The 22,986-nt window shown below is 47.3% G+C and overlaps 4 protein-coding genes across 7 annotated transcripts in view; 2 read left to right on the top strand and 2 right to left on the bottom strand.

Moving 5' to 3' along the window:
* LOC123639680 (SAP domain containing ribonucleoprotein) overlaps positions 1–5,134 on the bottom strand; it is a 46,899-nt gene extending 41,765 nt beyond the window's left edge. Inside the window, exon 1 of the mRNA XM_045553726.1 lies at positions 5,029–5,134. Within this exon, the coding sequence (XP_045409682.1) occupies positions 5,029–5,064 (36 nt within the window). The 5' untranslated portion in view covers positions 5,065–5,134. The remainder of the gene's footprint in view (positions 1–5,028) is intronic.
* Positions 5,135–5,291: 157 nt separating this feature from the next.
* ORMDL2 (ORMDL sphingolipid biosynthesis regulator 2) lies at positions 5,292–8,020 on the top strand. Of its 2 annotated transcripts, XM_045553727.1 has the most exons (4): positions 5,292–5,474; positions 6,360–6,534; positions 6,704–6,855; positions 7,536–8,020. In XM_045553727.1, the coding sequence occupies exons 2-4, from the start codon at positions 6,361–6,363 to the stop codon at positions 7,669–7,671; spliced, it is 462 nt and encodes a 153-aa protein (XP_045409683.1). In that variant the 5' UTR covers positions 5,292–5,474; position 6,360; the 3' UTR covers positions 7,672–8,020. The 2 variants fall into 2 exon arrangements, with proteins under 2 accessions (XP_045409683.1, XP_045409684.1); XM_045553728.1 differs by lacking the exon at positions 5,292–5,474 and having other exon boundaries at positions 6,359–6,534.
* Positions 8,021–8,882: 862 nt separating this feature from the next.
* Positions 8,883–16,768, bottom strand: DNAJC14 (DnaJ heat shock protein family (Hsp40) member C14). The gene is made up of 7 exons (XM_045553725.1): positions 16,117–16,768; positions 14,191–15,653; positions 10,478–10,584; positions 10,147–10,266; positions 9,592–9,752; positions 9,390–9,492; positions 8,883–9,207 (listed from the first exon to the last, which is right to left on the bottom strand). The coding sequence occupies exons 2-7, from the start codon at positions 15,595–15,597 to the stop codon at positions 8,997–8,999; spliced, it is 2,109 nt and encodes a 702-aa protein (XP_045409681.1). The 5' UTR covers positions 15,598–15,653; positions 16,117–16,768; the 3' UTR covers positions 8,883–8,996.
* Positions 16,769–17,536: 768 nt separating this feature from the next.
* Positions 17,537–21,422, top strand: LOC123639678 (transmembrane protein 198-like). Of its 3 annotated transcripts, none has more exons than XM_045553723.1 (5): positions 17,537–17,725; positions 18,738–18,997; positions 19,593–20,174; positions 20,624–20,781; positions 20,892–21,422. In XM_045553723.1, the coding sequence occupies exons 2-5, from the start codon at positions 18,823–18,825 to the stop codon at positions 21,027–21,029; spliced, it is 1,053 nt and encodes a 350-aa protein (XP_045409679.1). In that variant the 5' UTR covers positions 17,537–17,725; positions 18,738–18,822; the 3' UTR covers positions 21,030–21,422. The 3 variants fall into 3 exon arrangements, with proteins under 3 accessions (XP_045409679.1, XP_045409677.1, XP_045409678.1); XM_045553721.1 differs by having other exon boundaries at positions 20,621–20,781; XM_045553722.1 differs by lacking the exon at positions 17,537–17,725 and having other exon boundaries at positions 18,586–18,997; positions 20,621–20,781.
* The last annotated feature ends 1,564 nt before the right edge of the window (positions 21,423–22,986 follow it).

The raw sequence follows: 22,986 nt of genomic DNA, 5'->3' as shown, positions 1-22,986 counted from the left end.
CCACCCACTCTGTAAATATTCACTAAGATTCCTTCTTTGGCCCTCTTCTCATTCCACTTCTACCAAAGTCTAATTCACTTCCCTGAACCCAACCATCAGTAAATCTTATCAGCTATACCTTCAAAATATATCCAGAATCTAATCCCTTCTCACCACTGCAAACACTACTATTCTGGTCTTTGTCTCACATAGATTATTGTCAAAGCTCTTCAGCCCTTGCCACACTATAGTTTATTTCCAATAAAGTTGTCAGAGTGATCTTTTGAAAATTTAAGTCAGGAACATGCCATTGGTTTCCTATCTCAATAAGGTTAAAAGCCCAAGTCCTAACTATAACCTAGAAGGCCCTCCACAATCTGCTCTCCCCCTCCTCCACCATTACCTTTTATTACCATTGCTCACTCTGACAAGCCAACCTGCCCTTATGTTATTCCTAACATTTTGCACACGGGTTATTCCTTTACCTCCTTCAAGTCTGTGTAAACATCACTTTCTCAATGAAGCCTTCCCCAGTCACTCTATTGAAAATTACAATACTCTTTGTACTGTACTATCCCTCTTTCCTACTTCTCTCTACACATCTTATCCCCATTTGACATACTACAAATTTTACCTATTTATTGTGCCTTCCCCCAGTAAAATATAAGCTCCATGAGAGTAAGGACTTTGTCTGTTTTGTTCACTGCTTTTTTGTTCATTGTATCCCCAGTACCTATTGTAACTGTCACATGGCAGGTGTTTCATAAGCCTTTTTTTTTAACAAACTCCAAATCTTCATCATTAGATCTCAACTCTTGAGTGGAAGACCTACATTTCCAACTGACTAGTAGACATTTCCAAGTGGATGTCCCAAAGACACCTAGGCCCAAAATTAGCTGTTTCTCCTCTTCTCAACTTAAAGGTATCACCACCCAAATTCTGGAGTCATCTTTCATTATTCCCACATCTAACTGATATATAAATCCTTACAATCCAACATCCCAAATTTCTTTCAAATTTGTTCCCCTTCTGATAGCCACTACCTTATATGAGGTCTATATACACTTATTCACTTGATAAATAGTTATCAAGCACCTACCATATGTCACGCATTATCTTAGATACAGGGAAATAATCGTGAGTAAAACAGAAAGTCCTTGCCCACAAAAAGCTTACAATCTAGAAGGGAAACAAGGTAATCAATGATCATATAGTGTTTAACTGATTTTTTAAAAAAGTACAAGGTCCTATGAAAGCATGTAAAAAGTAGCCTTACCATGTGTTTGGATAGGGAGAACAGGGAAGACTTCCTTGGGTAAATGATGTCTGACTGTTATCTGGAGGGTGTCTAGTAGTTAGATAAAGGTGTGGGGGAGGGAGGGTGGCAAAAGCATTGCAGCCAAAAGAAAACCCCAAGTGCAGCACGTGCAGGTTCTGCAGGAAGAGGGAGAGGCAGTGTGCAGTGATTAAGAACATGAATTTTGGAGACTGCCTGGATTTGATATACCACATATTAGCTATGCAACTGAGGCCAAGTTACTCAATCAGTTACTCTCTCTGAGCTTCAGTTTTTCTTATTTTGAAATGGGGATAATAGAGGTATTTACTTTATAGGGTTATGTGAGAATTAAATCCGTTAATGTGCATAAATAGATTTGATCAGTGCTTGCCACATAGTAAATGCTATGTAAGTGTCAGCAATTAATCAACACAGTCATTCTGAGGACAGGAAATAAAATAAGGCCACTGTAGTTGGAGTGTGAGAAACTAAGGTGGAGAGATTGTCAGGAATATATTAATAATTAAAAGGTTTTAAGCAGGGGTATGACTATTACAACGACTACAAACATCTAACTTTTGAAATCCCTTCCCCTCCAGATCCCATCCTCCATACAGCCAAAAGAACACAAACTGATCACATCAGGCTCCTCCTTTCAAATTCCCAAAGGCCCCAAGCCCTACTTGTGACTACATGACAAGAACCAGAACTCCTCACACAAGTTAGAATGCCCTTTCACTCCAATTTACCTTTATAGTCAATTTATCTACTTTCCTTTCCAAACTATCTTCAACCACCAACATATATGCACACTTCATGTTTTGTTTTGTTGTTGTTGTTGTTTTTTAAGACAGAGTCTTGCTCTGTTGCCAGGGCTAGAGTGTCGTTACGTGCCTAGCTCACAGCAACCTCAAACTCCTGGGCTCAAGCAATCCTCCTGCCTCAGCCTCCCAAGTAGCTGGGACTACAGGCATGTGCCACCACGCCCAGCTAATTTTTTCTATTTTTAGTTGTCCAGCTAATTTTTTTCTATTTTTAGTAGAGACAAGGTCTTGCTCTTGCTCAAGCTGGTCTTGAACTCCTGACCTCAAGCAATCCTCCCGCCTCAGCCTCCCAGAATACTAGGATTACAGACGTGAGCCACCATGCGCGGTCTTTGTTTTAATTATACAAATGTCTCATTATTCTCAACACTCTGACACTAACTACTACAGCTTTCTCCTCTCTTCTGCAATAGTTCCTTTTCTCAAGTTTAATAGGAAATCTAACACTGTTACAGTTCAAGGCATCTTCACCCCCAGTTCAATCTCTCTTTCCAACTGTGTCAGAATGACACCATTTCTACAAAATCAGAAACTTGCAATTGATATGAACTTACACATCAATTCAGATAGATAATACCCTATTTCTTCTCCCTACTTCAAAGCTTATTCCTTTCCTCAGAGGTCCCATATTAAAGCCCAAAATTCTCTTTATAAAGATGTAAAGATTTTTTAAAAGGCTATAAAACACTAAGTCAACCCAAAGTCAGGATAACTCCATCAAGATCACCAATGGAAACAAACATTAACTGTCCTAGAAGTCAGAATTAAAGGCATGAGTTCTTAACCAGAGGTCCATGGACTCCTCAGGGCTACAAGGTAGTTTTACGAAGCCCCTCAAATTGCATGCAAAGTATGAGTACATGCCTTTTTCTGGGGAGAGGGTCCATACCTTTCATCAGAGTTTCAAAGATATCTGTGACCTCCAAAAGGTTAAGAAGTGCTCTAGAGAAAAAGCAAAGACAAGCAAATATGATTAAAGAGTGAGTCCTTTTTAGGGTGTCAGGAGTGCCTCATGTTCTCTTAGGCTGTAATACCTGAAACCAGGTCAGAGGACATTATGTAAAAGTGACTTATCCAATCAAATACAAATGTAATATAGAACTGACAAATACACATGTGATGGAAGGGGGAACTTCATAAACCAACATAAAATCCATAAAAGCAAGTCAGGCCAGGCGCGGTGGCTCACGCCCGGAATCCTAGCACTCTGGGAGGCCGAGGCGGGCAGATAGTTTGAGCTCAGGAGTTCGAGACAACCCTGAGCAAAAGCGAGACCCCATCTCTACTAAACATAGAAAGAAATTATACGGACAGCTAAAAATATATATAGAAAAATTAGCTGGGCATGGTGGCGCATGCCTGTAGTCCCAGCTACTCGGGAGGCTGAGGCAGGAGGATTGCCTGAGCCCAGGAGTTTGAGGTTGCTGTGAGCTAGGCTGACGCCACGGCACTCTAGCCCAGGCAACAGAGTGAGACTCTGTCTAAAAAAAAAAAAAAAAAAAAGGTAAGTCAAAGGCTAGTGACTTACTCCAGGGATTTCAAAAATAGGACAAATAGGAAGAAAATATTAGTTCTTCTATACATATTTTTTTATCTCATTCATACAAAAGTTCATTTTCTACATATGTTTTATAATATACATAACAATACATAACTATATTACATATAAATAAGTACCATGTGTATATAAAATGGAGATGATTGTTCATTTTTACTCATCACAATAAATATTAGAAGACCATTGATACAGCCTATGCATTTCAGCACCACCAAATTAACAGTAACTCCAGAATAACACGAAAATCCACTAGTACAGTTAAGAATCCAAGAGTAAGAAATACATAGAAAGACTAATTGGTGTCAACTAAAAAGCCCTCTCCCTGCCCTTACTCCCCTTAAAGCTTTTTTTTCCCTTAAAACTCATCAAGCTTTAAAGGATCAGTTTTCAGTGTCGGCTACATCTGCCTGGTTTGTCCAAGGTTCCCAGGGTAATAGGACTAAAACATCTAATGAGAAAACTACTTGTGCAACCACAAATAGACAACGAATCAAGATATCCTCTTCATTCAACATAAAAGAATGTTTCTTCCAGTGAGAAAGCCACCAAGATTCCCAAGACAAATTAAAACAGCTTCTGTGATTCAGAGTGTCACCCAATGGTGACACCAAGAGATGCAGGGTCCACCCGCGCGGTAAGAAATGGGACAGAGATAACCCTAACCTTGTAATTGTTTTTCCAAAATACTGCAATTATGAGTTCTCTGTGGTGGTAGGGGATGCTGTGAGGGAAAAGCCAGCAAGCGGAGAACCACGTGAGAAAACTCCAAAGACTCTTAAATCTGAAGTGCCTGTACTTTTACGAATTCTTAAGCCTCCTCAACCCCAGGCTTCTATGTAGAAGCCTCTCCTCGGTTTCGAAATTCGGCCCGGGGGCGAAACCCCACCTAGAAAAAGGGAGTGAAAACATTTTCTTGATCGTGTTTCAGACCTATTCAGACTAAAATACACAAAAGTGCCATCATCTGCTAACAGGGAAATCTGAGCGTTGGACAACAGATGGGAAAGCATCAACCCAGGGAGAAGGAGGTCCCGCGTCCGGCATGGGGCAAAGAGGAGGGATCACTGACGTAATGCAGCTCTCAGGAGAAATAAGGAAGATAACAGGTAAAAAGCACTCACAGAACCCGCTGAGGAAGGGTGACGGGCGATACAACGATTAAGATGGGAGCAGAAATAACAGATAAAGATAGCGGTAAAACCGTAAGGAGAAATAGGAAATCAGGGAAGGCGTAGTGAGGGAGGGAGGCACAAAAGAATTACGGCGGAAGCCGGGAAACGAAGTGGAAAAGCCTGAAAAAAGAACACGTAGGAGAAAAAGGCGCAAGCCACCTTGCAGAATTCAGTCGCCAGAAAAGTCCAACTCAACCCTTCCCCGCCTCACAGTACCTTCAGCTTGTGGAGCTCCACCGTCTCCGTCGCCATCTTGTTGCCCCTCACTCCACTGGGGCCCCCACCCGCAGCCTCCGCCTCCAGGAGATCCCGCCTTGGCGTAGACATCCTCAGCTGACCTATCGCTGTCACTCTTGCTCCCACCCCATACCATCAGCTCTTCCCATTAGTCAATAGGCGGCGTCGCTCTCACTCCTCTCCTCAGCTTTCTCCACGCCTCTCAAAAGGTGGGACAGGGAGAAGGGCGGGTTCTACATGTTCCGAACGACAGAAATGGCAGCCAATTGTGCGTCCTCATTCCAGACCGCCAACCAATGGGTAATGGCAGCGCTGATTCTGTTCCACCAATAACGAGAGCGCAGATCGATTGGCTACTTCCTGGAGACCACAGGTGTGGAAGCGAGAGTCGCGCCCCGAGCCGGACGGGCTTCTGAAGCTGGCAGGTAGGGGCTGCAGGGAGGCTGGAAACGGTTACCGAGGAAAAATGGTGGGCGGCGAAAGGGGTGGCGAGTTAAAAACCGAAAGGGAAACGCTGAAGAGAGCCCTGAAAGGAACCCACGAACGAGAGAGAGAAGCTGGGAGAAGCATGGGAGGGTTCAATACTAGGGTTTAGAGAATTTTATGTAGAGAGGGGTACGGGCAAGAGCTACTTCCTAACCGGGCTTCATCAGCTTTAGAGCTAGCACGACTTTAAACACTCAAGTTCAGACGATCACACCTGCCCCTGAAGTTAGGGCTAAGGCTCCATCTCTCGAAGCGTTGACTTCAGGTCCCTTCCTAGCCCAGTCCAGAAGCCCTGCCTAAGTTCTTGCAACGAGAGAGAAGGAATGGGGATGTTTGCTGCTTACATGCCAAGGGCGTGAGGGACAGGGAGGACAAGCCCCAGAGAAAAAGGTGGGGCCTAAAGTTAGCTTTACTGTCATCCCTTCTTAGTGGTTCCCTGATTGATTCCACGACTCTGTTCTGGAATCCTGTATGTGACCTCTTCATGATTCCTTATTAACTTCACGAAAGTGAAGTGAGACACTGTTTCTCTTGCTCATTCCTTGAAGTGGATGCCCCAAAGCTAGGCTTACACCTTCATGTTACAGTTGAAGTGTAAAGATTAGAGTAAAAATTATCATGACTCTAAAATGTAAGGAGGACTCTTCTATCTAGCCAAAGTTTTCCCCAGGTCTTCAGTTCTTCCTTTCTGTGTGATGAGGAAGTTCTTTCATTCCAAGAGTTCAGGGGATTTTGATTATTCAGGAGACAACTGGGAGAACAAACTCGAAAAGGGATTTAGAGTAAACTGAGTTGATCTCCTGCCTGATCACCCATTATGGCAGGATGAATGTGGGGGTGGCACACAGCGAAGTAAACCCCAACACTCGAGTGATGAATAGCCGGGGCATCTGGCTGGCCTACATCATCTTGGTAGGACTGCTGCATGTGGTTCTACTCAGCATCCCCTTCTTCAGCATTCCTGTTGTCTGGACTCTGACCAACGTCATCCATAACTTGGTGAGCACTAAACCACACCTTTGTACCCACCCCAGGCCTTTCCCAACCAAAACCAAAATAAAATCACCAATTTGTTGGGGTATTTATGTCTTCCTTTTGGGATCTCGCATCATTCTTGGGCTGTAGAACTATTTTCTGCCCTTCACACTGCCCCCTTCCCTCTTCCCAGGCAATGTATGTCTTCCTACATACAGTGAAAGGGACACCTTTTGAAACCCCTGATCAAGGAAAGGCTCGGCTACTGACACACTGGGAGCAGATGGACTATGGGCTCCAGTTTACCTCTTCCCGCAAGTTCCTCAGCATCTCTCCTATTGTGCTGTGAGTCTATGCTGGGTTAGAAAGAGTTCCAAGAGCCAGGCTGAAAGGCCCATAGGGAAGCTTTTAAAAAGCAGCTATCCAAGTAAAACTTTTTGAAGATATTATGGCATACTAATTCTAAGTCCACAGAGAGCACTAAAATCTAGTAGAAGACAGTGGGGCCAGGCATGGTGGCACACATCTGTAATCCCAGCACTTTGGGAGGCCAAGGCAGGAGGATCACTTGAGGCCAGGAGTTGAAGACCAGCCTGAGCAAGAGCAAGACCCCATATCTACAAAAAAATAGAAAAATTAGCCAGGTGTAGTGGCACACAACTGTAGTCCCAGCCACTCAGGAGGCTGATGCAGAAGGATGGCTTGAGCCTAGGACTTTGAGGTTGCAGTGAGCTATGATGATACCACTGCACTCTAGCTGGGGTAACATATAGCAAGACCCTGTCTCAAAAAAAGAAAAAGAAAAAAAAGTAGAAGACAGTGCTGTAATCAAACATCTCTTCCCTTGCTGCCTCCTTAGAAGTGAGAGAATGAAGGGACTGAGAAAAAATAAAGTGCCAAGTAAAACCAAATGATTTTATACTTCTAAAATAAGTGAATAGATAAAGGCAGAACTAATGTTAATCTTCAAAAACGCTTTGGATAGGGAAGGCCAACCTCACTCATCCTATTTTTTCTCTCCCCAGCTACCTCCTGGCCAGCTTCTACACCAAGTATGATGCTGCTCACTTCCTCATCAACACAGCCTCACTGCTCAGTGTACTGCTGCCTAAGTTGCCCCAATTCCATGGGGTTCGTGTCTTTGGCATCAACAAATACTGAGGGATGGGGCTGGGGACAGCTCCACAGACATGGGGAAAGCATTGGAACAAGGGACTATAATATCCTTCCCTTCTTCTCCATACTTTCTTAAGAACTATACAACCCAGGAACTATACAACCTTTCTCAAGCTCCCAGGAAGAGAAGATTGGAAAATGGGGCTCTTGGCCCAGTCCTACTAGAGGCAAGTTTCTTTCAATCAGGAAAGGCAAATGAGGTAAGGGCCAAATCATTGTCCTCTATAGCAGGAAGCCATGTTTGGGGCAGCTTGTGTGGTGATTACATTTTCCCATACCACCTTCTAACTCTGTTTTGCTGTATATTTTCCTTATAATAAAGAAAATTGTTTCAGCTATGGCTGCAATTTGATCACCAGGCAAAGTAGGGAGATGTCCTCATAAGGCTGGAGAGGAAAGATGGGATAATGAATTACTGTATAAAACCTTAAGCAGTTTTTTAATTCCCTCTCCTTTGGTCCAATAGGAGGTGCCCTTTACTCTCAGCTAACATTTAGTAGGGAAAGGATTCTCAAATGAGAAAAAGGGCTCCAGCTGTATGGGCAAAGAAGAGAGGGAAGGTACAATTTGCCAATTATGTATTTATAGAAAGATAATCCCCTGGCTTTAAATAGATATATACATACAAATATGAACAAACTTAAAAAAATACAAACCCTTGGATCACAAGGGGGGCTTCTCGGAACCCCCTTACCCTTTCCCCTCACCCAAGGGCAGCAGGCATGAGTCTGCTTTTTAAAAATTATTAATTTTGGCCATCCTTGCAGCAACAAGCCTGAAATTGGGTGAATTACCCACAAGGTGAATGAGGGAAAACTCAGAGTTTCCACTCTCTGAACTCTATGCATCTCCTATAATTAGGGCTACATGCTTTCTTGTTCTGTCTTTTAACTATTATTCAGGGTAAAGGAGGGAGCTCCCTCCTGAAATGCGCCAAGAAATAAGATAGACTGATAGTTTAAAAACAGGCGGAGGAGTGTCATCTGTTCTAAAAGCAAATGACAAGACAAAGGCATACAAACCCCAGGAAAATACCCAGTTCCCATAACTCAAAGGGATATATTGTCCAGGCCCTAGGTTCTTTGCTGTGGCCACTCCCTATTTCTTTGGTATTATCAAAAGACAAGATTCAGTTACTGGGTACCGGGGGAGAGGGGAAAGTGGTTCAGGGGCTTCCTACAAGTACTGAGTAACAATTTAAGTTTTCCCTTTTTAAATTATTTAAAAATAAACAAATCAAACTCCATCCTGTGCTGTACACAGCCCTTTTGACTCCCTGACATTGATTTGAGGAAAGAAGAGAAGGGGTGTCAACGTTGGAAGGGCCTCCTAACTTTCTTCCGCCGCTTCGGTTTGGCTTCTCCCTTGGGTACTGTGCTGTTAGGCTTAGAGGCTGCAGTGGCCCCAGGCCCAGGCTGAGGAGCTGCAAAGAAGTTCCCATTGGACATCTGGCCTGGGGGTACTTGAAAGATCCGGCTCAAGAAATCCTGAAGGTCAGCAGGAGGGGAATCTGGGGTGGCTCTGAGAGAAAACAGAATAAGGCAAATGACATTAGAGCCATGGTTACCTAAGTTAAAGGTATACCGAGTCAGTTCCCAAACTTCCCAGAAAGTGAGGCACCTAGGTATCCTAAACAGCAGGTCATTTGAAACCACATTCAAAACCGAAATAGTGGACAAATTACTGACAGAAACATCACCTACCTCTGCCGCCCACTGGTGCCTGGGATCCGAGAACCAAATGAGATGTGATAGGGGACTCTGTGGGTATCTGGGGAGATTCCTACACGCTGGCATCCAGCCCACTCTGCAAATGTGAGAAATAATTAGCCAAAACATTACAGTTTAGAGCACATATGAGATCACTTAGTATAAGCTCATTTATTTTTAGAGGACAGAAGAGTACCTGTAATGTCATACACCTTTCCATCCATCAATGCAAAGTAGGTGATCTTGAGGCCCCACATGCTTGACTCTGCCCAAAAGTCTCCTTCTTCAGCGGGATGCCGCCTATCACACTCAGCACAGTATCTGGCACTCTTAGGTTCCCGGTCCATTTCAAACCTCCTACAGCCCAACAAGAGGATAGTTCCTTAATAATTTGTCAAGTCTCCATAAGCATAATGTTTTGCAAAAATAAATAAAAATAATTCGTCAAGCCTACCTAAAACAATGCTAGTAGTCTCATTACAAATACGGCTGAAACATCTAAAATTATCTCCACTTAGTTGTTTCCTATGCCTGTGGACCCCCTTGCCTTCAACCTTCTATCTTAAAGCTATTTTTTTTTGTTACTGCTAATTCAAATCCTTTATGTCTTGAGAGTAAGGCAAAGGTAGAAACCTCAGGGTCTTTTTACTCATCATGTGTATCTCACAATTACCAGTAATTACCAAGGAAAGTCTTTGGTTACCCAATCCCTGAGCTGTGGCTGTCCCATCCCTGTCCTCCTATTTCATACCTATGCTTTCCTTGGCATCGGCTACACATCATAGTATTCATCGCCTCCTTGAGGTCATCTTGTAGCTTGGACAGAAACTCATTCACTGACCGGCTCAGCTCATTCTCTGCCATTCGTTTCCTAAGAGAAGAAAGGCTTTTTAAGTCAGAGGGTACTGAGGGAAGAACAAAACGAGACAGATCTATTGGCCTCTTCAGGCCCCTGGCTAGCTAGAAAGACAACCAACTTCAGCTCTCTCCACCTCAAAGAGCCTTCATGCACAAGTCCAGGGGTCTCTCTTATTGTGGATTTTTCATTTATCTCATCTGACAATTTCCCATCTCCAACTTACATCTCATATTCCTTCCGCCTTTCAGCATTGCTGACAATGTCCCAAGCTGCCCGCAATACCTTGAAGGCCTCCTCAGCCCTCGGATGATGATTTTTGTCAGGATGGACCTACCAAGACAAGACAGATTTCATCACAAATCCATTCCAACCTTCTCTACATCTTGGTTCTATTCTCATATCAAAGGGTTCTCTTTAACTGCCCTTTTGAAGAGTCAGTGTAGCTTAATGATTAATTGCTCTGGCTCTGCAGACAGATCTGGGTTCAAGTCACAGCTCTGTCACTTATTAGCTATATTACCTTCAATAGTTCATCTATTATGGATTGTTGGGAGGATTAAATAGGAATACATATGAAGTATATAGTATAGAATCTGGCACTAGGATACTCCACCATCCTAATTTGCCTGGGACTATCCCAGTTTTAGCACTAAAAATCCCGTGTCTCAGGAAACCCCTCAATCCCAGGTGAATAGGGATGGTTGGTCTCCCTACCTGGCACACATATACTAAGCCCTTGCATTTTAATTTTATTATCAGTCATAAAGTAAGGGTTCCAAAGATCTTACATCTTCAAACTCATTTTTTAAACTAGAAAATTTTCATATCCAAAACTTCCTACAATAACCTGCTTTTCTGTCCTAGAAATGAAATATTAGGTTGGTGCAAAAGTAATTGCGGTTTAAGCGTTGAAATTTGCCATTTGATACTGGAATACATTTTTAAATGAGGTTATGTTATACATCATTTTAATGCACATTTCGTGCTTTGTTTTTTTTGCTAATGATTTGTTTCTTGCTGTTTATATTTATTTTAGACCATGGAAATGATGTTAAACAAAAAGCAAATTCTAGCGATTTTCTTATTCAAGTTCGTAAAGCAGCGGGAAATAACTCGCAACACCAACAATGCATTTGGCCCAGGAACTGCTAATGACTGCATAGTGCAGTGGAGGTTCAAGAATTTTTGCTAAGGAGACAAAAACCTTGAAGATGAGGAGCACAGTGGCTGGCCATCGGAAGTTGACAATGACCGATTGAGAGCAATCATGGAAGTTGATCCTCTTACAACTACATGAGAAGTTGCTGAAGAACTCAACGTCGACCAGCATTTGAAGCTAATTGGAAAAACAAAAAAGCTCAATAAATGGGTGCCTCATGAGCTGACTGAAAATCAAAAGGCATTGTTTTAAAGTGTTGTCTTCTCTTACTATACACAACAATGAACCATTTCTCCATCAGATTGTGATGTGCAACGAAAAGTGGATTTTATGTGACAACCGGCGACAACCAGCTCAGTGGCTGGACAAAGAAGAAGCTCCAAAGCACTTCCCAAAGCCAAACTTGCACCAAAACAAGGTCATGGTCACTGTTTGGTGATCTGTTGCTGGTCTGATCAACTACAGCTTTCTGAATCGTGGCAAAACCATCACATCTGAGAAGTATGCTCAGCAAATCAATGAGATGCACCGAAAACTGCAACGCTTTCAGCCAGCATTGGTCAACAGAAAGGGCCCAATTCTTTTCCATGACAATGCCCAACCACACATCGCACAACCAACACTTCAAAAGTTGCACGAATTGGGCTACGAAGTTTTGCCTCATTTGCCATATTCACCTGACCTCTCACCAACCGACTACCACTTATTCAAGCATCTCAAAAACTTTTTGCAGGGAAAATGCTTCCACAACCAGGAGGATGCAGAAAATGCTTTCCAAGAGTTTGCTGAATCCTGAAGCACAGATTTTTACAGTACAGGAATAAACAAATTTATTTTTTGTTGGCAACAATGTGTTGCTTGTATGGTTCCAATTTTGATTAATAAAGATGTATTTGAGCCTAAGTTATAATGATTAAAAATTCACGGTCCAAAACCACGATTACTTTTGCACCAACCTAATAGCACTTTGTGCTCTCAGAGGTTTCTAATATACTTCTCAACCTTTTCTCCAAGACAAATAATATCCTCTCTTCCTCCAATGGGGATTGTTCCCATCCCCATGCCCCAAAAATACAGAACTAAAGCTAGTCACCTGAATGATCCCAAATAAACAGAATGCTGCTAAATTTCCCACATTCCCAAGCTAATAGAACTGCCTTTTAGTCATGTTCACACTGGGACCTAATGAGGTTCTAAAAAAAGCCCACAGACACTCTGGCCCAGAACAAGAGAGACCTTTGGGGCATAGGGGGAGATGTGTTGAGGGTGGGGGAACTTAACTACATCTCTACTCCAAGAGAAGTTAAGTTGAAAAATGAGAAGTTTTGTAAGAATGATATTCCCCAAGAGAGGATGTCTGCTAAAAGACATGAAGGTGAGAAAAGAGCTCTACTATTAGTAACAATTTGAATGTAACCAGTTACTACCTACTCTTAAGAATATGCCAGGCTATCCACTAAGGAGCATGCATTTCCCACCAAAGTAGTTTAGTTCTTCAGTAAGTTACGGGCCTGGTGGTTTATTGTACCTTTAATCATTAACAGAAACCTGAGTTGCCCACTCCTCTTTGGTGTCATGCAATCATTGAGGTAATCTGCACACTGTGATGTTTTGCCAGTCCAGCTCCACACACTCAGTAAAAATGTGCCTCCAATGTAATTTACACACATTACTTATTTTCATAATATAGTTTTTCTTGTACAGAAATAGGAATAAAAGTCACATATCTAATAACAATAACTTAATATCTACTTCTAATAGCAATTTGATTGCATGCTTGTATTAAACAATTTCCCTTAAGCATATGGTACATCACAACTTCACCTGTGTATACCCCCTTATCAACAAAAGCAACCACATTTTCATGTATGACATACATATGCTTTCACCTGTCTATGATTTACGTTCCATTTTCCTTCCCTTTCCTATTCTGAGTTGCTGGTCTTGAAACAGCTTGTTTTCTTCCTCCTGGTCCTGGAATAATCATTCACATGCATTCCCTGAAACCTCCCCACACTAAGTCCACACTTGCCTTTGTGGGAGAAATAGTTGGGTTTCCCCATGTTTTAAAAGACCCCTCATTGGCCAGGCTCAGTGGCTCACGCCTGTAATCCTAGCACTCTGGGAGGCCGAGGCAGGTGGATTGCTCAAGGTCAGGAGTTCGAGACCAGCCTGAGCAAGAGCAAGACCCCGTCTCTACTAAAAATAGAAAGAAATTATATGGCCAACTAAAAATATATATAGAAAAAATTAGCCGGGCATGGTGGCACATGCCTGTAGTCCCAGCTACTTGGGAGGCTGAGGCAGTAGGATCCCTTAAGCCGAGGAGTTTGAGCTGGCTGTGAGCTAGGCTGATGCCACGGCACTCACTCTAGCCTGGGCAACAAAGCGAGACTCTGTCTCAAAAAAAAAAAAAAAAAAAGACCCCTCATTTGTTAAGGGGAGAGCAACTGAGGTACTCTCTGACCAGGCCTCTTCCTCACCCTAGCTAGAGGGACTTCACCTAAATATTCCAGGGTAAGTGAATTCAACACTGCCTGATATATATACCAGGTTCCAAAAAAATCTCATGACAAAAAACTGAAAATGGAGGGAAGATCATATCTCATAGTAGAGGGGATAAAGTTTTTATGACTCTTTCCTAAAAATATGTTACCCTTCAGCTTCAAGTTGACTTTCCACTCTGCCTTCCTTTTATTCCACTCTCCCTAAAATTGAACTAGAAAATAAAATATGGGAACAAAAGAGGAAAAGGAAACTGAGCAGAAAGTACTCACCATCACTGCCAGGTGTCTATAGGCCTTCTTCAGTTCAACATCTGATGCTGTAGCTTCAACCCCCAGCACATGGAAAGGGTTTAGCTCATCCTCAGGAACCCCAGCCATGGTCAAGAGTCGAGCCACTTCCTCTTCAGGCTGGCAGTAGCGCCCACTAGCTACAGGTGTATTCCCCTGCCTATTAGTCCTCTGTTTGACCCAAGGCAACTCCAGCCAGCCCCACTGAACTATTCTTACCAGCTGCTGCCATAGCCTGCTATCTCTCAACAGCGTCAAGCAACGCTGCAAGGCAGGAGAATCCAACCAAGAGAAGAGCCAGGTGGCTTTATCCCTCCAGCCTAATCGGTCACCCAGTCCCACCAGAAACCGCCAGCCCAACTGTAGACAGCCCAAAAAGAGGGCCACACTCAGTAGCCTAAGGAGACGGGTAAAAAACCCTGCCCCATAGTAAAACCCCTGGCTTAGAAATTGGAAGCTCACCTGGGCCCAGCCTCCTAGCCGCCCTGCCCAGACTCCCACCCAAACTCGAAAAAGGTCCAGATCACTGCTTTTCAGCTGCCTGCATGCATAGATGAGATGGCCACAAGTTTCTACGTACTCTCCCACCAATGCCAGCAGTTTAATCAGCCCCCGGAAACCCGCCTGTCCAAGCTGACACAGCTCCTCTGCTCCCCACAATCCCAGGCCTCTGCGCTTATCTGCCTGACTTCCTGCCTGACTTCGTTTCCGCCCTAGCCGATGTCGACCAGGTGATCTGGGATCTCTACGTCCACCCTCCCGAGTATCCTCCTTGGTTGAAAAGCGGTGCCGCTGTTTGCGGGATGGGGGTTTCTTTCCACTGGACACACGTGAAAAATCACTGGGGAACTTAAGAGGTTCCTCATCATCATATTCCTCTTCCAACTCTTCATCATCCCCCAAGGCTGGAGAGGTACAATGGTGGCAAAAGTTGCTAGAAGAGCCATCTCCACCGTCAGAGTAAGGCCCTTCAGGGATTCCAGGGGTTCCCTGGCAGTTGCAAGCAGATGGAATGGAAAGAAAAGAAGGGTTCCCATCCTCCTGGTAACCAGCCCCATTCTCCCTTGAGAGTTCCTGGTCCACTCCTGACTCTTCTTCTGAAGATGCCTCACTCTGATCAGGGTCCTCTCCGTCCCTAGGTGGTCCTGGACCCCTTGGGGGGCCATGGCTTGGATCCGACCAATGGGCTGGGTTTGGGGGCTGTGTGTACTTAGGACCAGAGTGTTCTGTGAGGCAGCGGGTACCATTAGGAGCAGTCTCTGCTGAGTCCCTGAGTCCTGAGAATGAAAGTATTTCAGGGTCCACAGAGGGTCCTGAAGTCCTGAGGGGGGCACCACCACTGTGGTGGGCTCCACACAACCCTCCTTCTCCGGGGTGCTTCTGGGCCATGACCCCAGAGCTTCCTGAGGGTCTTAGGTCACAGCCATCATGGTAAGTTCTGATGCCTGTAACAAAGATATCAAGGTAAGAATGGTCAAGGATAGGACCAAGAGAAGTGTTAAATAATCTTAAATTGGGGACACATTTAATGCACCCATCTCCCGTGTTTTCCCAAGTTCTTCTGGGGCATTTGCTACCCCTAGCAAGAAGCCAGAACTACACTCGAACCACAGCCCTGCTTGCTCCCTCCCCCCTCCTCCAAATCCCTTAGTTTTTCTTCTTTCCCCAGAAAGCTATAATCTTCAAGCAGGAAAAAAAAGGAGCTACCGCAAAGGGTGTGGTCGGGGGGGGGGGGAGTCACTCTTAGGAAAAAAGGAAAGACGGCCGGAAAAGGGGGCCGCAGACTCCCAGAAAAGGGTGGAGACTGTGCGGCCCTTAAGGAAAACCTGGGGGCGGAGCTTAGAATTGCCCCCGAGAAAGACAACCAGGGAACCCACCGGCTGGGTAGAAGAGACGAAGGTAACGTACCGAAGAGCGGCAGTAACTCCTCCCCCTCGAACAACTGGGCCTAGGGCCAGGGGGAGCTACGAGAGCAGCTCCCCCGGCTCCGCCTCCCGCTCACACTCTGCTTCCGCCTTCCGTCCCCGCCCCGCCCCGGCCGCCGACCTGCGCCTACTTCCACTTCCGGGGTCAACAGGGAAGAGACGGGAAGGAAAAGAAAAAGCGGTTGGCCAAGGCGCGAGCCAGTCCAGCAAGCGCTGAGTCAAATCAGAGGAGGTGGTCTTAGGGAAGCGCTGGCCCCTCCCCTTAAAGGGCCCTCTGCTGTCGCCCTCCGCATGCTGGAATGGGATCCCCGCAAGCTGCACTGCTGGAAGCGAAGCAAGTGGGCTCCGCACCAACGCCTGCAGACTGAGGGCAGACTCTCAGGATTGCTCTGGTTGTATTCCCGAGCTTTGCCGAAACTGGGAGATTAAGCACAGCCACCAAGCCACACATAGTCTGTTTCCCCTGCAGACAAAACCAGGGAGCTCAAAGGAGTCACTGCCCTGATTCTTTCCCTGCCGGCTGCAGACAGAGGCCCCTTTGTATTCAGCGGAGGTGGAGCGCAGGAGACGGTGCCCCGGACTAGCCCCCGCCCAGGCCCGGCAGCTCTGCCCCTCCTTTCGCAGCAACCCTCCGCTTCCCTCCCCCGCGCCTGACCCAGCTGGCGAGCTGCCCTTGTAACTGCAGCTCCTACGGCCCGGATCCGCCCCTCTGGACGCAGCTCCCAGGCCCGGTCACGGAGCAGTGCCAGGGGACTGGGACCGTAGCTCCGCTGGGCTCAGAACCATAGCCGAGTGCCAAAGAACATTGAACTCTTCTGCATGCTGTTTTGCATCTCATCTGCATACCAAGCCATTCTGTCGACGTCGATAACGCGCCCCTGCCCCCACGCCGACCCACCAAGGTCCCCTCTCTGTCGGTGCCCTTTTCTGTACACGTCGCTAGCCTTACAGCGCTCCTGTCAGTGCCCCTTCTAGGCCCCGTCTTGCTTCACAAGTTATTCCACCCATGAATCCCCCGCCGGCGTTCCGAGGCCGGTAAAAGTCCCTTCCCCGGGTCCCCCATCCCGACCACCCGATTCTCCAGAAGACAATACTCCAATTCTCTGGGAAGTGGAAGAAACCAAGCTGGGGCCAGAGGGGCGCTGGGACCCTAGCTGGGGATTTGAGAGCTTTGAGTTTTCGAACCATCTCCTAAGAATTCAGAAACCTTTCCCAGAAACTCTTGCGGTGCCTCCCTAGACCCTTCCCTGCTATGGTTCGGGGTCTCTGGTCCTAGACTAGAGCAGTAGGCAACCTGGGTCCCCCCACACACAGGAGAAAGGATTGGAGCGGCCCGCCCCGTGATGTCACTACCCCACACACACAGTCACACACCCTGTCCCCTTCCTCCCCCCTCCCCCGCCCCCAGCTAGTTGCATTTAGTTCACAGGGCTTAGGCTACGACTTGCAAGAGTTTAGGGGGCAACGAACAGAGTGGCCCTGGGGTGCCCTCCACCAACAGCCGCCCCGGCGCCTAGGACCTCCGGGCAGGGATGCAGCTGGGGGTCTAGGGAAGCACTTCCACCCCTCCTCTCCTCAGCCCTGGCAGGGTGGTGAGTAGTTAACATCCACTCCCCCACCTCCCCTTGTTTAGGGTCCTCAGACTTCCAAGCGGATTGAGGCGAGGAGCCCCAAGAATTCCCCAAGCCAACCCTCCAGCCTTTTAGGACCTTGATGTCCAAAAGACAGCTGAAGTAAAGTGCCTGCACCCATGCCACCACAGTGCCCCAAATGCCAGCCCCTCCTTGGTGTTCTCCTCTCCGGATCTGAATTCAAATCCCATTGGCAGTCCTGACACCCCTGGGGGAAGGGTAATGTAGGAAAAGTGCCACCAGTGTCCTGAGGGAAGGAGCAAGTGACTATCACGATGTGAAATGGCTGTAGGCAAAGCGCCTGCTTATTCCATGAGGGTCTGTGGGATTTGGACTGCGGCTGAATGCCCCTTCCCCCAACAACTCCATCTAGGCATGAAATTGAGGCTTCAAAATCCCGACAAATTGTGGATGACTGTCTCAACTTAATTCCTTGTCCCAAACTCTTGGTGTCTGTTTTTTTTCCCTCTTTCTTCCCTAGGGTTCAGAGCAGCTGTTGGGAGACCGTACCATGATTCATCTCTCCTCTTCCTCCTTCCTCTCTCCTCTCTATTAATGCGGCCATTCCCAATCCAGTGGGGTAATACAGAGTCCCAGCTGCAGATGGGGCTGGCTTTCTTTTCCTCTGGAACAGGCTGCTGGGGCTTTAGCCCCCAGTCCCCTTAGTGTCTCTGCGCCCCTCCCTCCACACAGCCAGTGCTTCCTGCCCCTCCCACCCTCACCCTAGAAAGCTGGGGGGGGCAGACAAATGCTCATTGCCTTATGAGATTTTCATTTAAGTTTTACTTAGTGTTCTTGTTTCAGAGGGCAGTAACGAGACATCATGCTCCCCCCAACCCATTCCTGTAGATTTCTTCAGTTATCCCAACAGGGTCATGCTCCCTCCTGAAATTGACCCTTCTTCAAAAAAATAGAGGTACAGAATCCTCAGGATTCATAGGCACCTGAGTTTCTGCCCTCTACCCCCTTGCAGGTTTCCCAGCCTCCTCAAGACATTCATGGATGGATGAGAGGAGCTGACACTGACCTCCCACTCTGTGACCACTTTCTCTTTGGCCATGGAGGAAGCTTTGCTGCCCCTGGCTGTGATGTCTGACTCCAGGCCCTTTAATCAACAACTCCCAGAGCCTCCAGAACCGAGTTGTGTTTTGGAACCCCAGGAAAATCCTGAACTGGCACCTGCCTTGGTGTGTGCCCTTTGCTGCTGTTTTGGAATCATCTACTGCTGCTTCGGTGAGGGCAGGGCCAAGGTCCTGGGGGGCAGCTGCCCAAGACTGTCACCCTTAAGGATGATGCCATCTTTCTTCCTTGCTCCTGGGTTACCTTGCCTCCTCTACCAGGAGATGCCTATCTTCAGTGTGGCCCATGTTGCTCTTGCCAGCTTCTTGTCCATCCCCCATGCCCATGTCCTCTGGGTGTGACCTCTGGCATCTATCATCTGCCCTCTTCTTGCCTCCTACCTCAAAACTCTGTTCCTAAATTATCCTCCGTGCTTAAGGCTTCTCACCCTTCCCCAAAAACCTGAATCAGCCTGTGCTGATTTCTTCCTATTTGCCGTCCCTGGAAGGACTAGACCCTCTTTCTATATTTATTCCCCTCAGTGTATTCATCTTAACTCCTGATTTTCCCTCCCATTCCCTCACAGTTCCTGAAAAGCCCCCTTGCCCTCCCTGAGATTATCCCTTTCTGCCCCTGGCTTTGAGGTCCCTTGGTATGCTGCTCTGTCTTCTGCTCCTCTGGTTAGCCATTCCTCTGCCTTCAAATTCATCAGAGCCATCGCTATAGAACCCCCTTTCTGCCTCTCAGTGCCTCCCACCTCCCTTCCCAGGCTACCGCTGCTTCAAGGCAGTGATGTTTCTCTCGGGCCTGCTGTCAGGAGCTCTGGTGATCTTCCTGCTGTGCCACAAGGAGCGAGTGCTGGAGACACAGCTGAGCCTGGAGGTGAGCGCGGGTATCGCGCTGGGCATTGGACTCCTCTGCGGTCTGGTCACCATGCTGGTTCGCAGTGTTGGACTCTTCCTGACTGGGCTCCTGCTAGGCCTCACCCTGGGTGCTGGGGCCCTGCTGGGCACTGAGCCCATCTACCAACCACCTTCAGCCTGGGTGCCAGGCGGGGGGCTGGTGGGGCTGGCACTGCTGGGAGCCCTGCTTACACTTCGGTGGCCACGTCTGTTCACAACTCTGGGCACAGCCCTGCTGGGTGCTGCGGTGCTGGTGGCCTGTGCTGACTACTTCCTGGAGGGGCTAGCCCTGGGCAGTCGGTTGGGCCAACGCCTGCAGGCACTTCCAGCCTTGCCTCCTCTCTGCTGGTATAGCTGGGTCTTGCTGGGGACCTGGCCAGCCTTGGGGGCCCTTGGGGCCCTGGCCCAGTGGAAGCTCATGGCTGAGGAACATGGAGGCCACGACAACGGTGAGTTAGTGCCATGGCACAGAAGCGCCAACCTGTGCCTACTCATGTCCCCAGTTCCTAGACTTGAGGAGGGGAAAGGGAGAAATATACTTGAGGGAGGAGGGTAGGGGGAGGATGTCCAATGTGAATGGGGAAGGACATTGAAAATAAGTTAGAGTTAAAGGAACCAAAGAAGGTCTGGGTAAGAATGAGAAGAGAATTTGTCAGAGGAAGCAAGGAAGAGTTATTGGGGACTATTGTGGAAGGAAAGGAGGATCTCAGGGAAGTCTAGAAGGAAAGAGTAGAATTGCAAAGAAGAGTTTCTTTTAGAATAAATGGGAAGAAGGTGAGTCTTGAGAGAACCATAACAGGAAGGCCAAATGGGTTCCTCTAGAATGTGAGTGCATTTGAGGGTGGGATTCATGGTCTAAAGAAGCCTCCTTGAGTCTGTATTGCTCCCTCTCAAGCAGTGGTCTTGAGCCACCAGCGGAGGCATCTCCAACTCCTTCGGATCCGTCAACAAGAGGCCAAGTGGCACCGGACACCCTCTGGGGTGGGGCTTTGTGAGAGCAGCTATCGGCGCCAGTCCCCCCTCAATGCCCGGAGCCCTGCTGACAGTCTGGCTCCAGTGAGTAGGGAAGATGGGACTCCCTGGGGGACGGGGCAGAGGGCATATAGGGATGGTCAGGGTGGGAGGGGGGCTCTGACCCAGGCCCTCTCTGCCCTGTGTACCTCCAGAGTTATCTTCAGAGTCTTCGAGAGCGCCAATTGGGACCAGGCCCCCAGGCCACAACCCCTCACACCATCCTGGACCTGGATTCTGACTGTGGTTCCACTGTACCCCTCACCACACCTTCTGGTTCTACCCAGACCTGAGCCTAAATCTCCACTTTTGCCACCACCCATAGTGAGTGCCTGGGAACACTAGGTGGCCAGGGCTTGAGCCCACAAGACCCCCACACAAACTTTCCCACCTCCTGGACTTGGGAGTAGGATCTGTGCTCCAACCCAGACCAGCCCTGTAGGGATATGTTTCAAGGACAGATAGAGAGAAGTTTTGTGGGGAAGAGGGAGGAAGGAAAATATGAGTACCTACCTCTGTCCAATAATAGAGGTGTACTAGTCCCCAGAGAAAATGACTCCCTAATTCCCATTCCCTCCAAACCAACGAGGGCCCATACCCATACCCAAATAGCCTTTTTCTTTTCTTTTCTTTCTTTTTATTTTCTTGAGACAGTCTTACTCTGTCACCCAGACTAGAGTGTAGTGGGGTCATTATAGCTAACTGCAACCTCAAACTCCTGGGCTCAAGCGAGCCTCCTGCCTCAGCCTCCCCAGTAGCTGGGACTACAGATGCCCAACACCATGCCCGGCTAATTTTCCTCTTTTTTGTAGAGATGAGGTCTCACTCTTGTTCAGGCTGGTCTCAAACTCCTGACCTCAAGCGATCCTCTCACCTCAGCCTCCCAGAGTGCTAGGATTACAGGCAGTGTTGGACTCTTCCTGACTGATCTCCTGCTAGGCCTGACCCTGGGTGCTGGATCCCTGCTGGGCACCAAGCCCATCTACCAACCACCTTCAGCCTGGGTGCCAGGCGGGGAGCTGATGGGGCCCCAAATAGCATTTTTTTTTTTTTGAGACAGAGTCTCACTCTGTTGCCTGGGCTAGAGTGCCATGGCGTCAGCCTAGCTCACAGCAACCTCAAACTCCTGGGCTCAAGCAATCCTCCTGCCTCAGCCTCCCAAGTAGCTGGGACCACAGGCATGCACCACCATGCCCGGCTAATTTTTCTGTATATATTTTTAGCTGTCCATATAATTTCTATTTTTTAGTAGAGATGGGGCCCAAATAGCCTTTTTTTTTTTTTTGAGACAGTCTCACTTTGTTGCCCGGGCTAGAGTGAGTGCTGTGGCGTCAGCCTAGCTCACAGCAACCTCAAACTCCTGGGCTTAAGTGATCCTACTGCCTCAGCCTCCCGAGTAGCTGGGACTACAGGCATGCGCCACCATGCCCGGCTAATTTTTTCCATATATATTTTTAGTTGGCCAGATAATTTCTTTCTATTTTTAGTAGAGACGAGGTCTCGCTCAGGCTGATCTCGAGCTCCTGACCTCGAGCGATCCACCCGCCTTGGCCTCCCAGAGGGCTAGGATTACAGGCGTGAGCCACCACGCCCGGCCCCAAATAGCCTTTTAAATACCCACCTCAGTGTGCCTCACCATGGTAAAATAAGAGGTTTTGTTTTTGTAGGATCTGTAGAAAATCAGAACCCCCAAGGCATTTGATAGCTTTTTGATGGGGAGAAAGAAACAGAGGAGCTCCAGGATACCCTAGTCCCCAGGACACTTATCAGCAGGTAGTTGGGTTTCTGGTTGGCCTTTCGTCAGGACCCCATAGGTTAGAGCCCCCTTCTCCTACCTCAGTTGGGGAGCATTGTCTCCGTGGTGTTTCCCTTTCTCTCCCTCTCAACCTGGGGAAGATGATGGGGCAGTGCCTGCCTTAGCACCTGGCTCCCCAAAAGCTGACTTCTTGAGCCAAGGAGAGAGCATTGGCTCACATGCCAGAGTCTTGCCCTTTTGCCTAAAGCAGGCTGGTCTTTGGGGCATGGGAGACAAGTGCGTTCTCTTCCTCTCACTGTGGGCGACACTAATTTCTTCCTTAACCAGAACTTTATTCCAGCTACTAACCCATTCTAACTCTCCCCCCCGCCCCCAACACTCCAGCCCAAGATCCATTCCCTGGTTCTCCAGGCACATAAAGACATATCCCTTCCCTGGGCAGCAAGACTATGATGGGAGGGAGGGAGAGCATGGGAGCATATGAATAAAGTGAC

This window comes from Lemur catta, chromosome 6 (genome assembly GCF_020740605.2).
Source record: "Lemur catta isolate mLemCat1 chromosome 6, mLemCat1.pri, whole genome shotgun sequence".
NCBI lineage: Eukaryota > Metazoa > Chordata > Mammalia > Primates > Lemuridae > Lemur > Lemur catta.
Note: the sequence above shows the minus strand (reverse complement) of the source record. Positions and strands in the feature narration are given on the sequence as shown.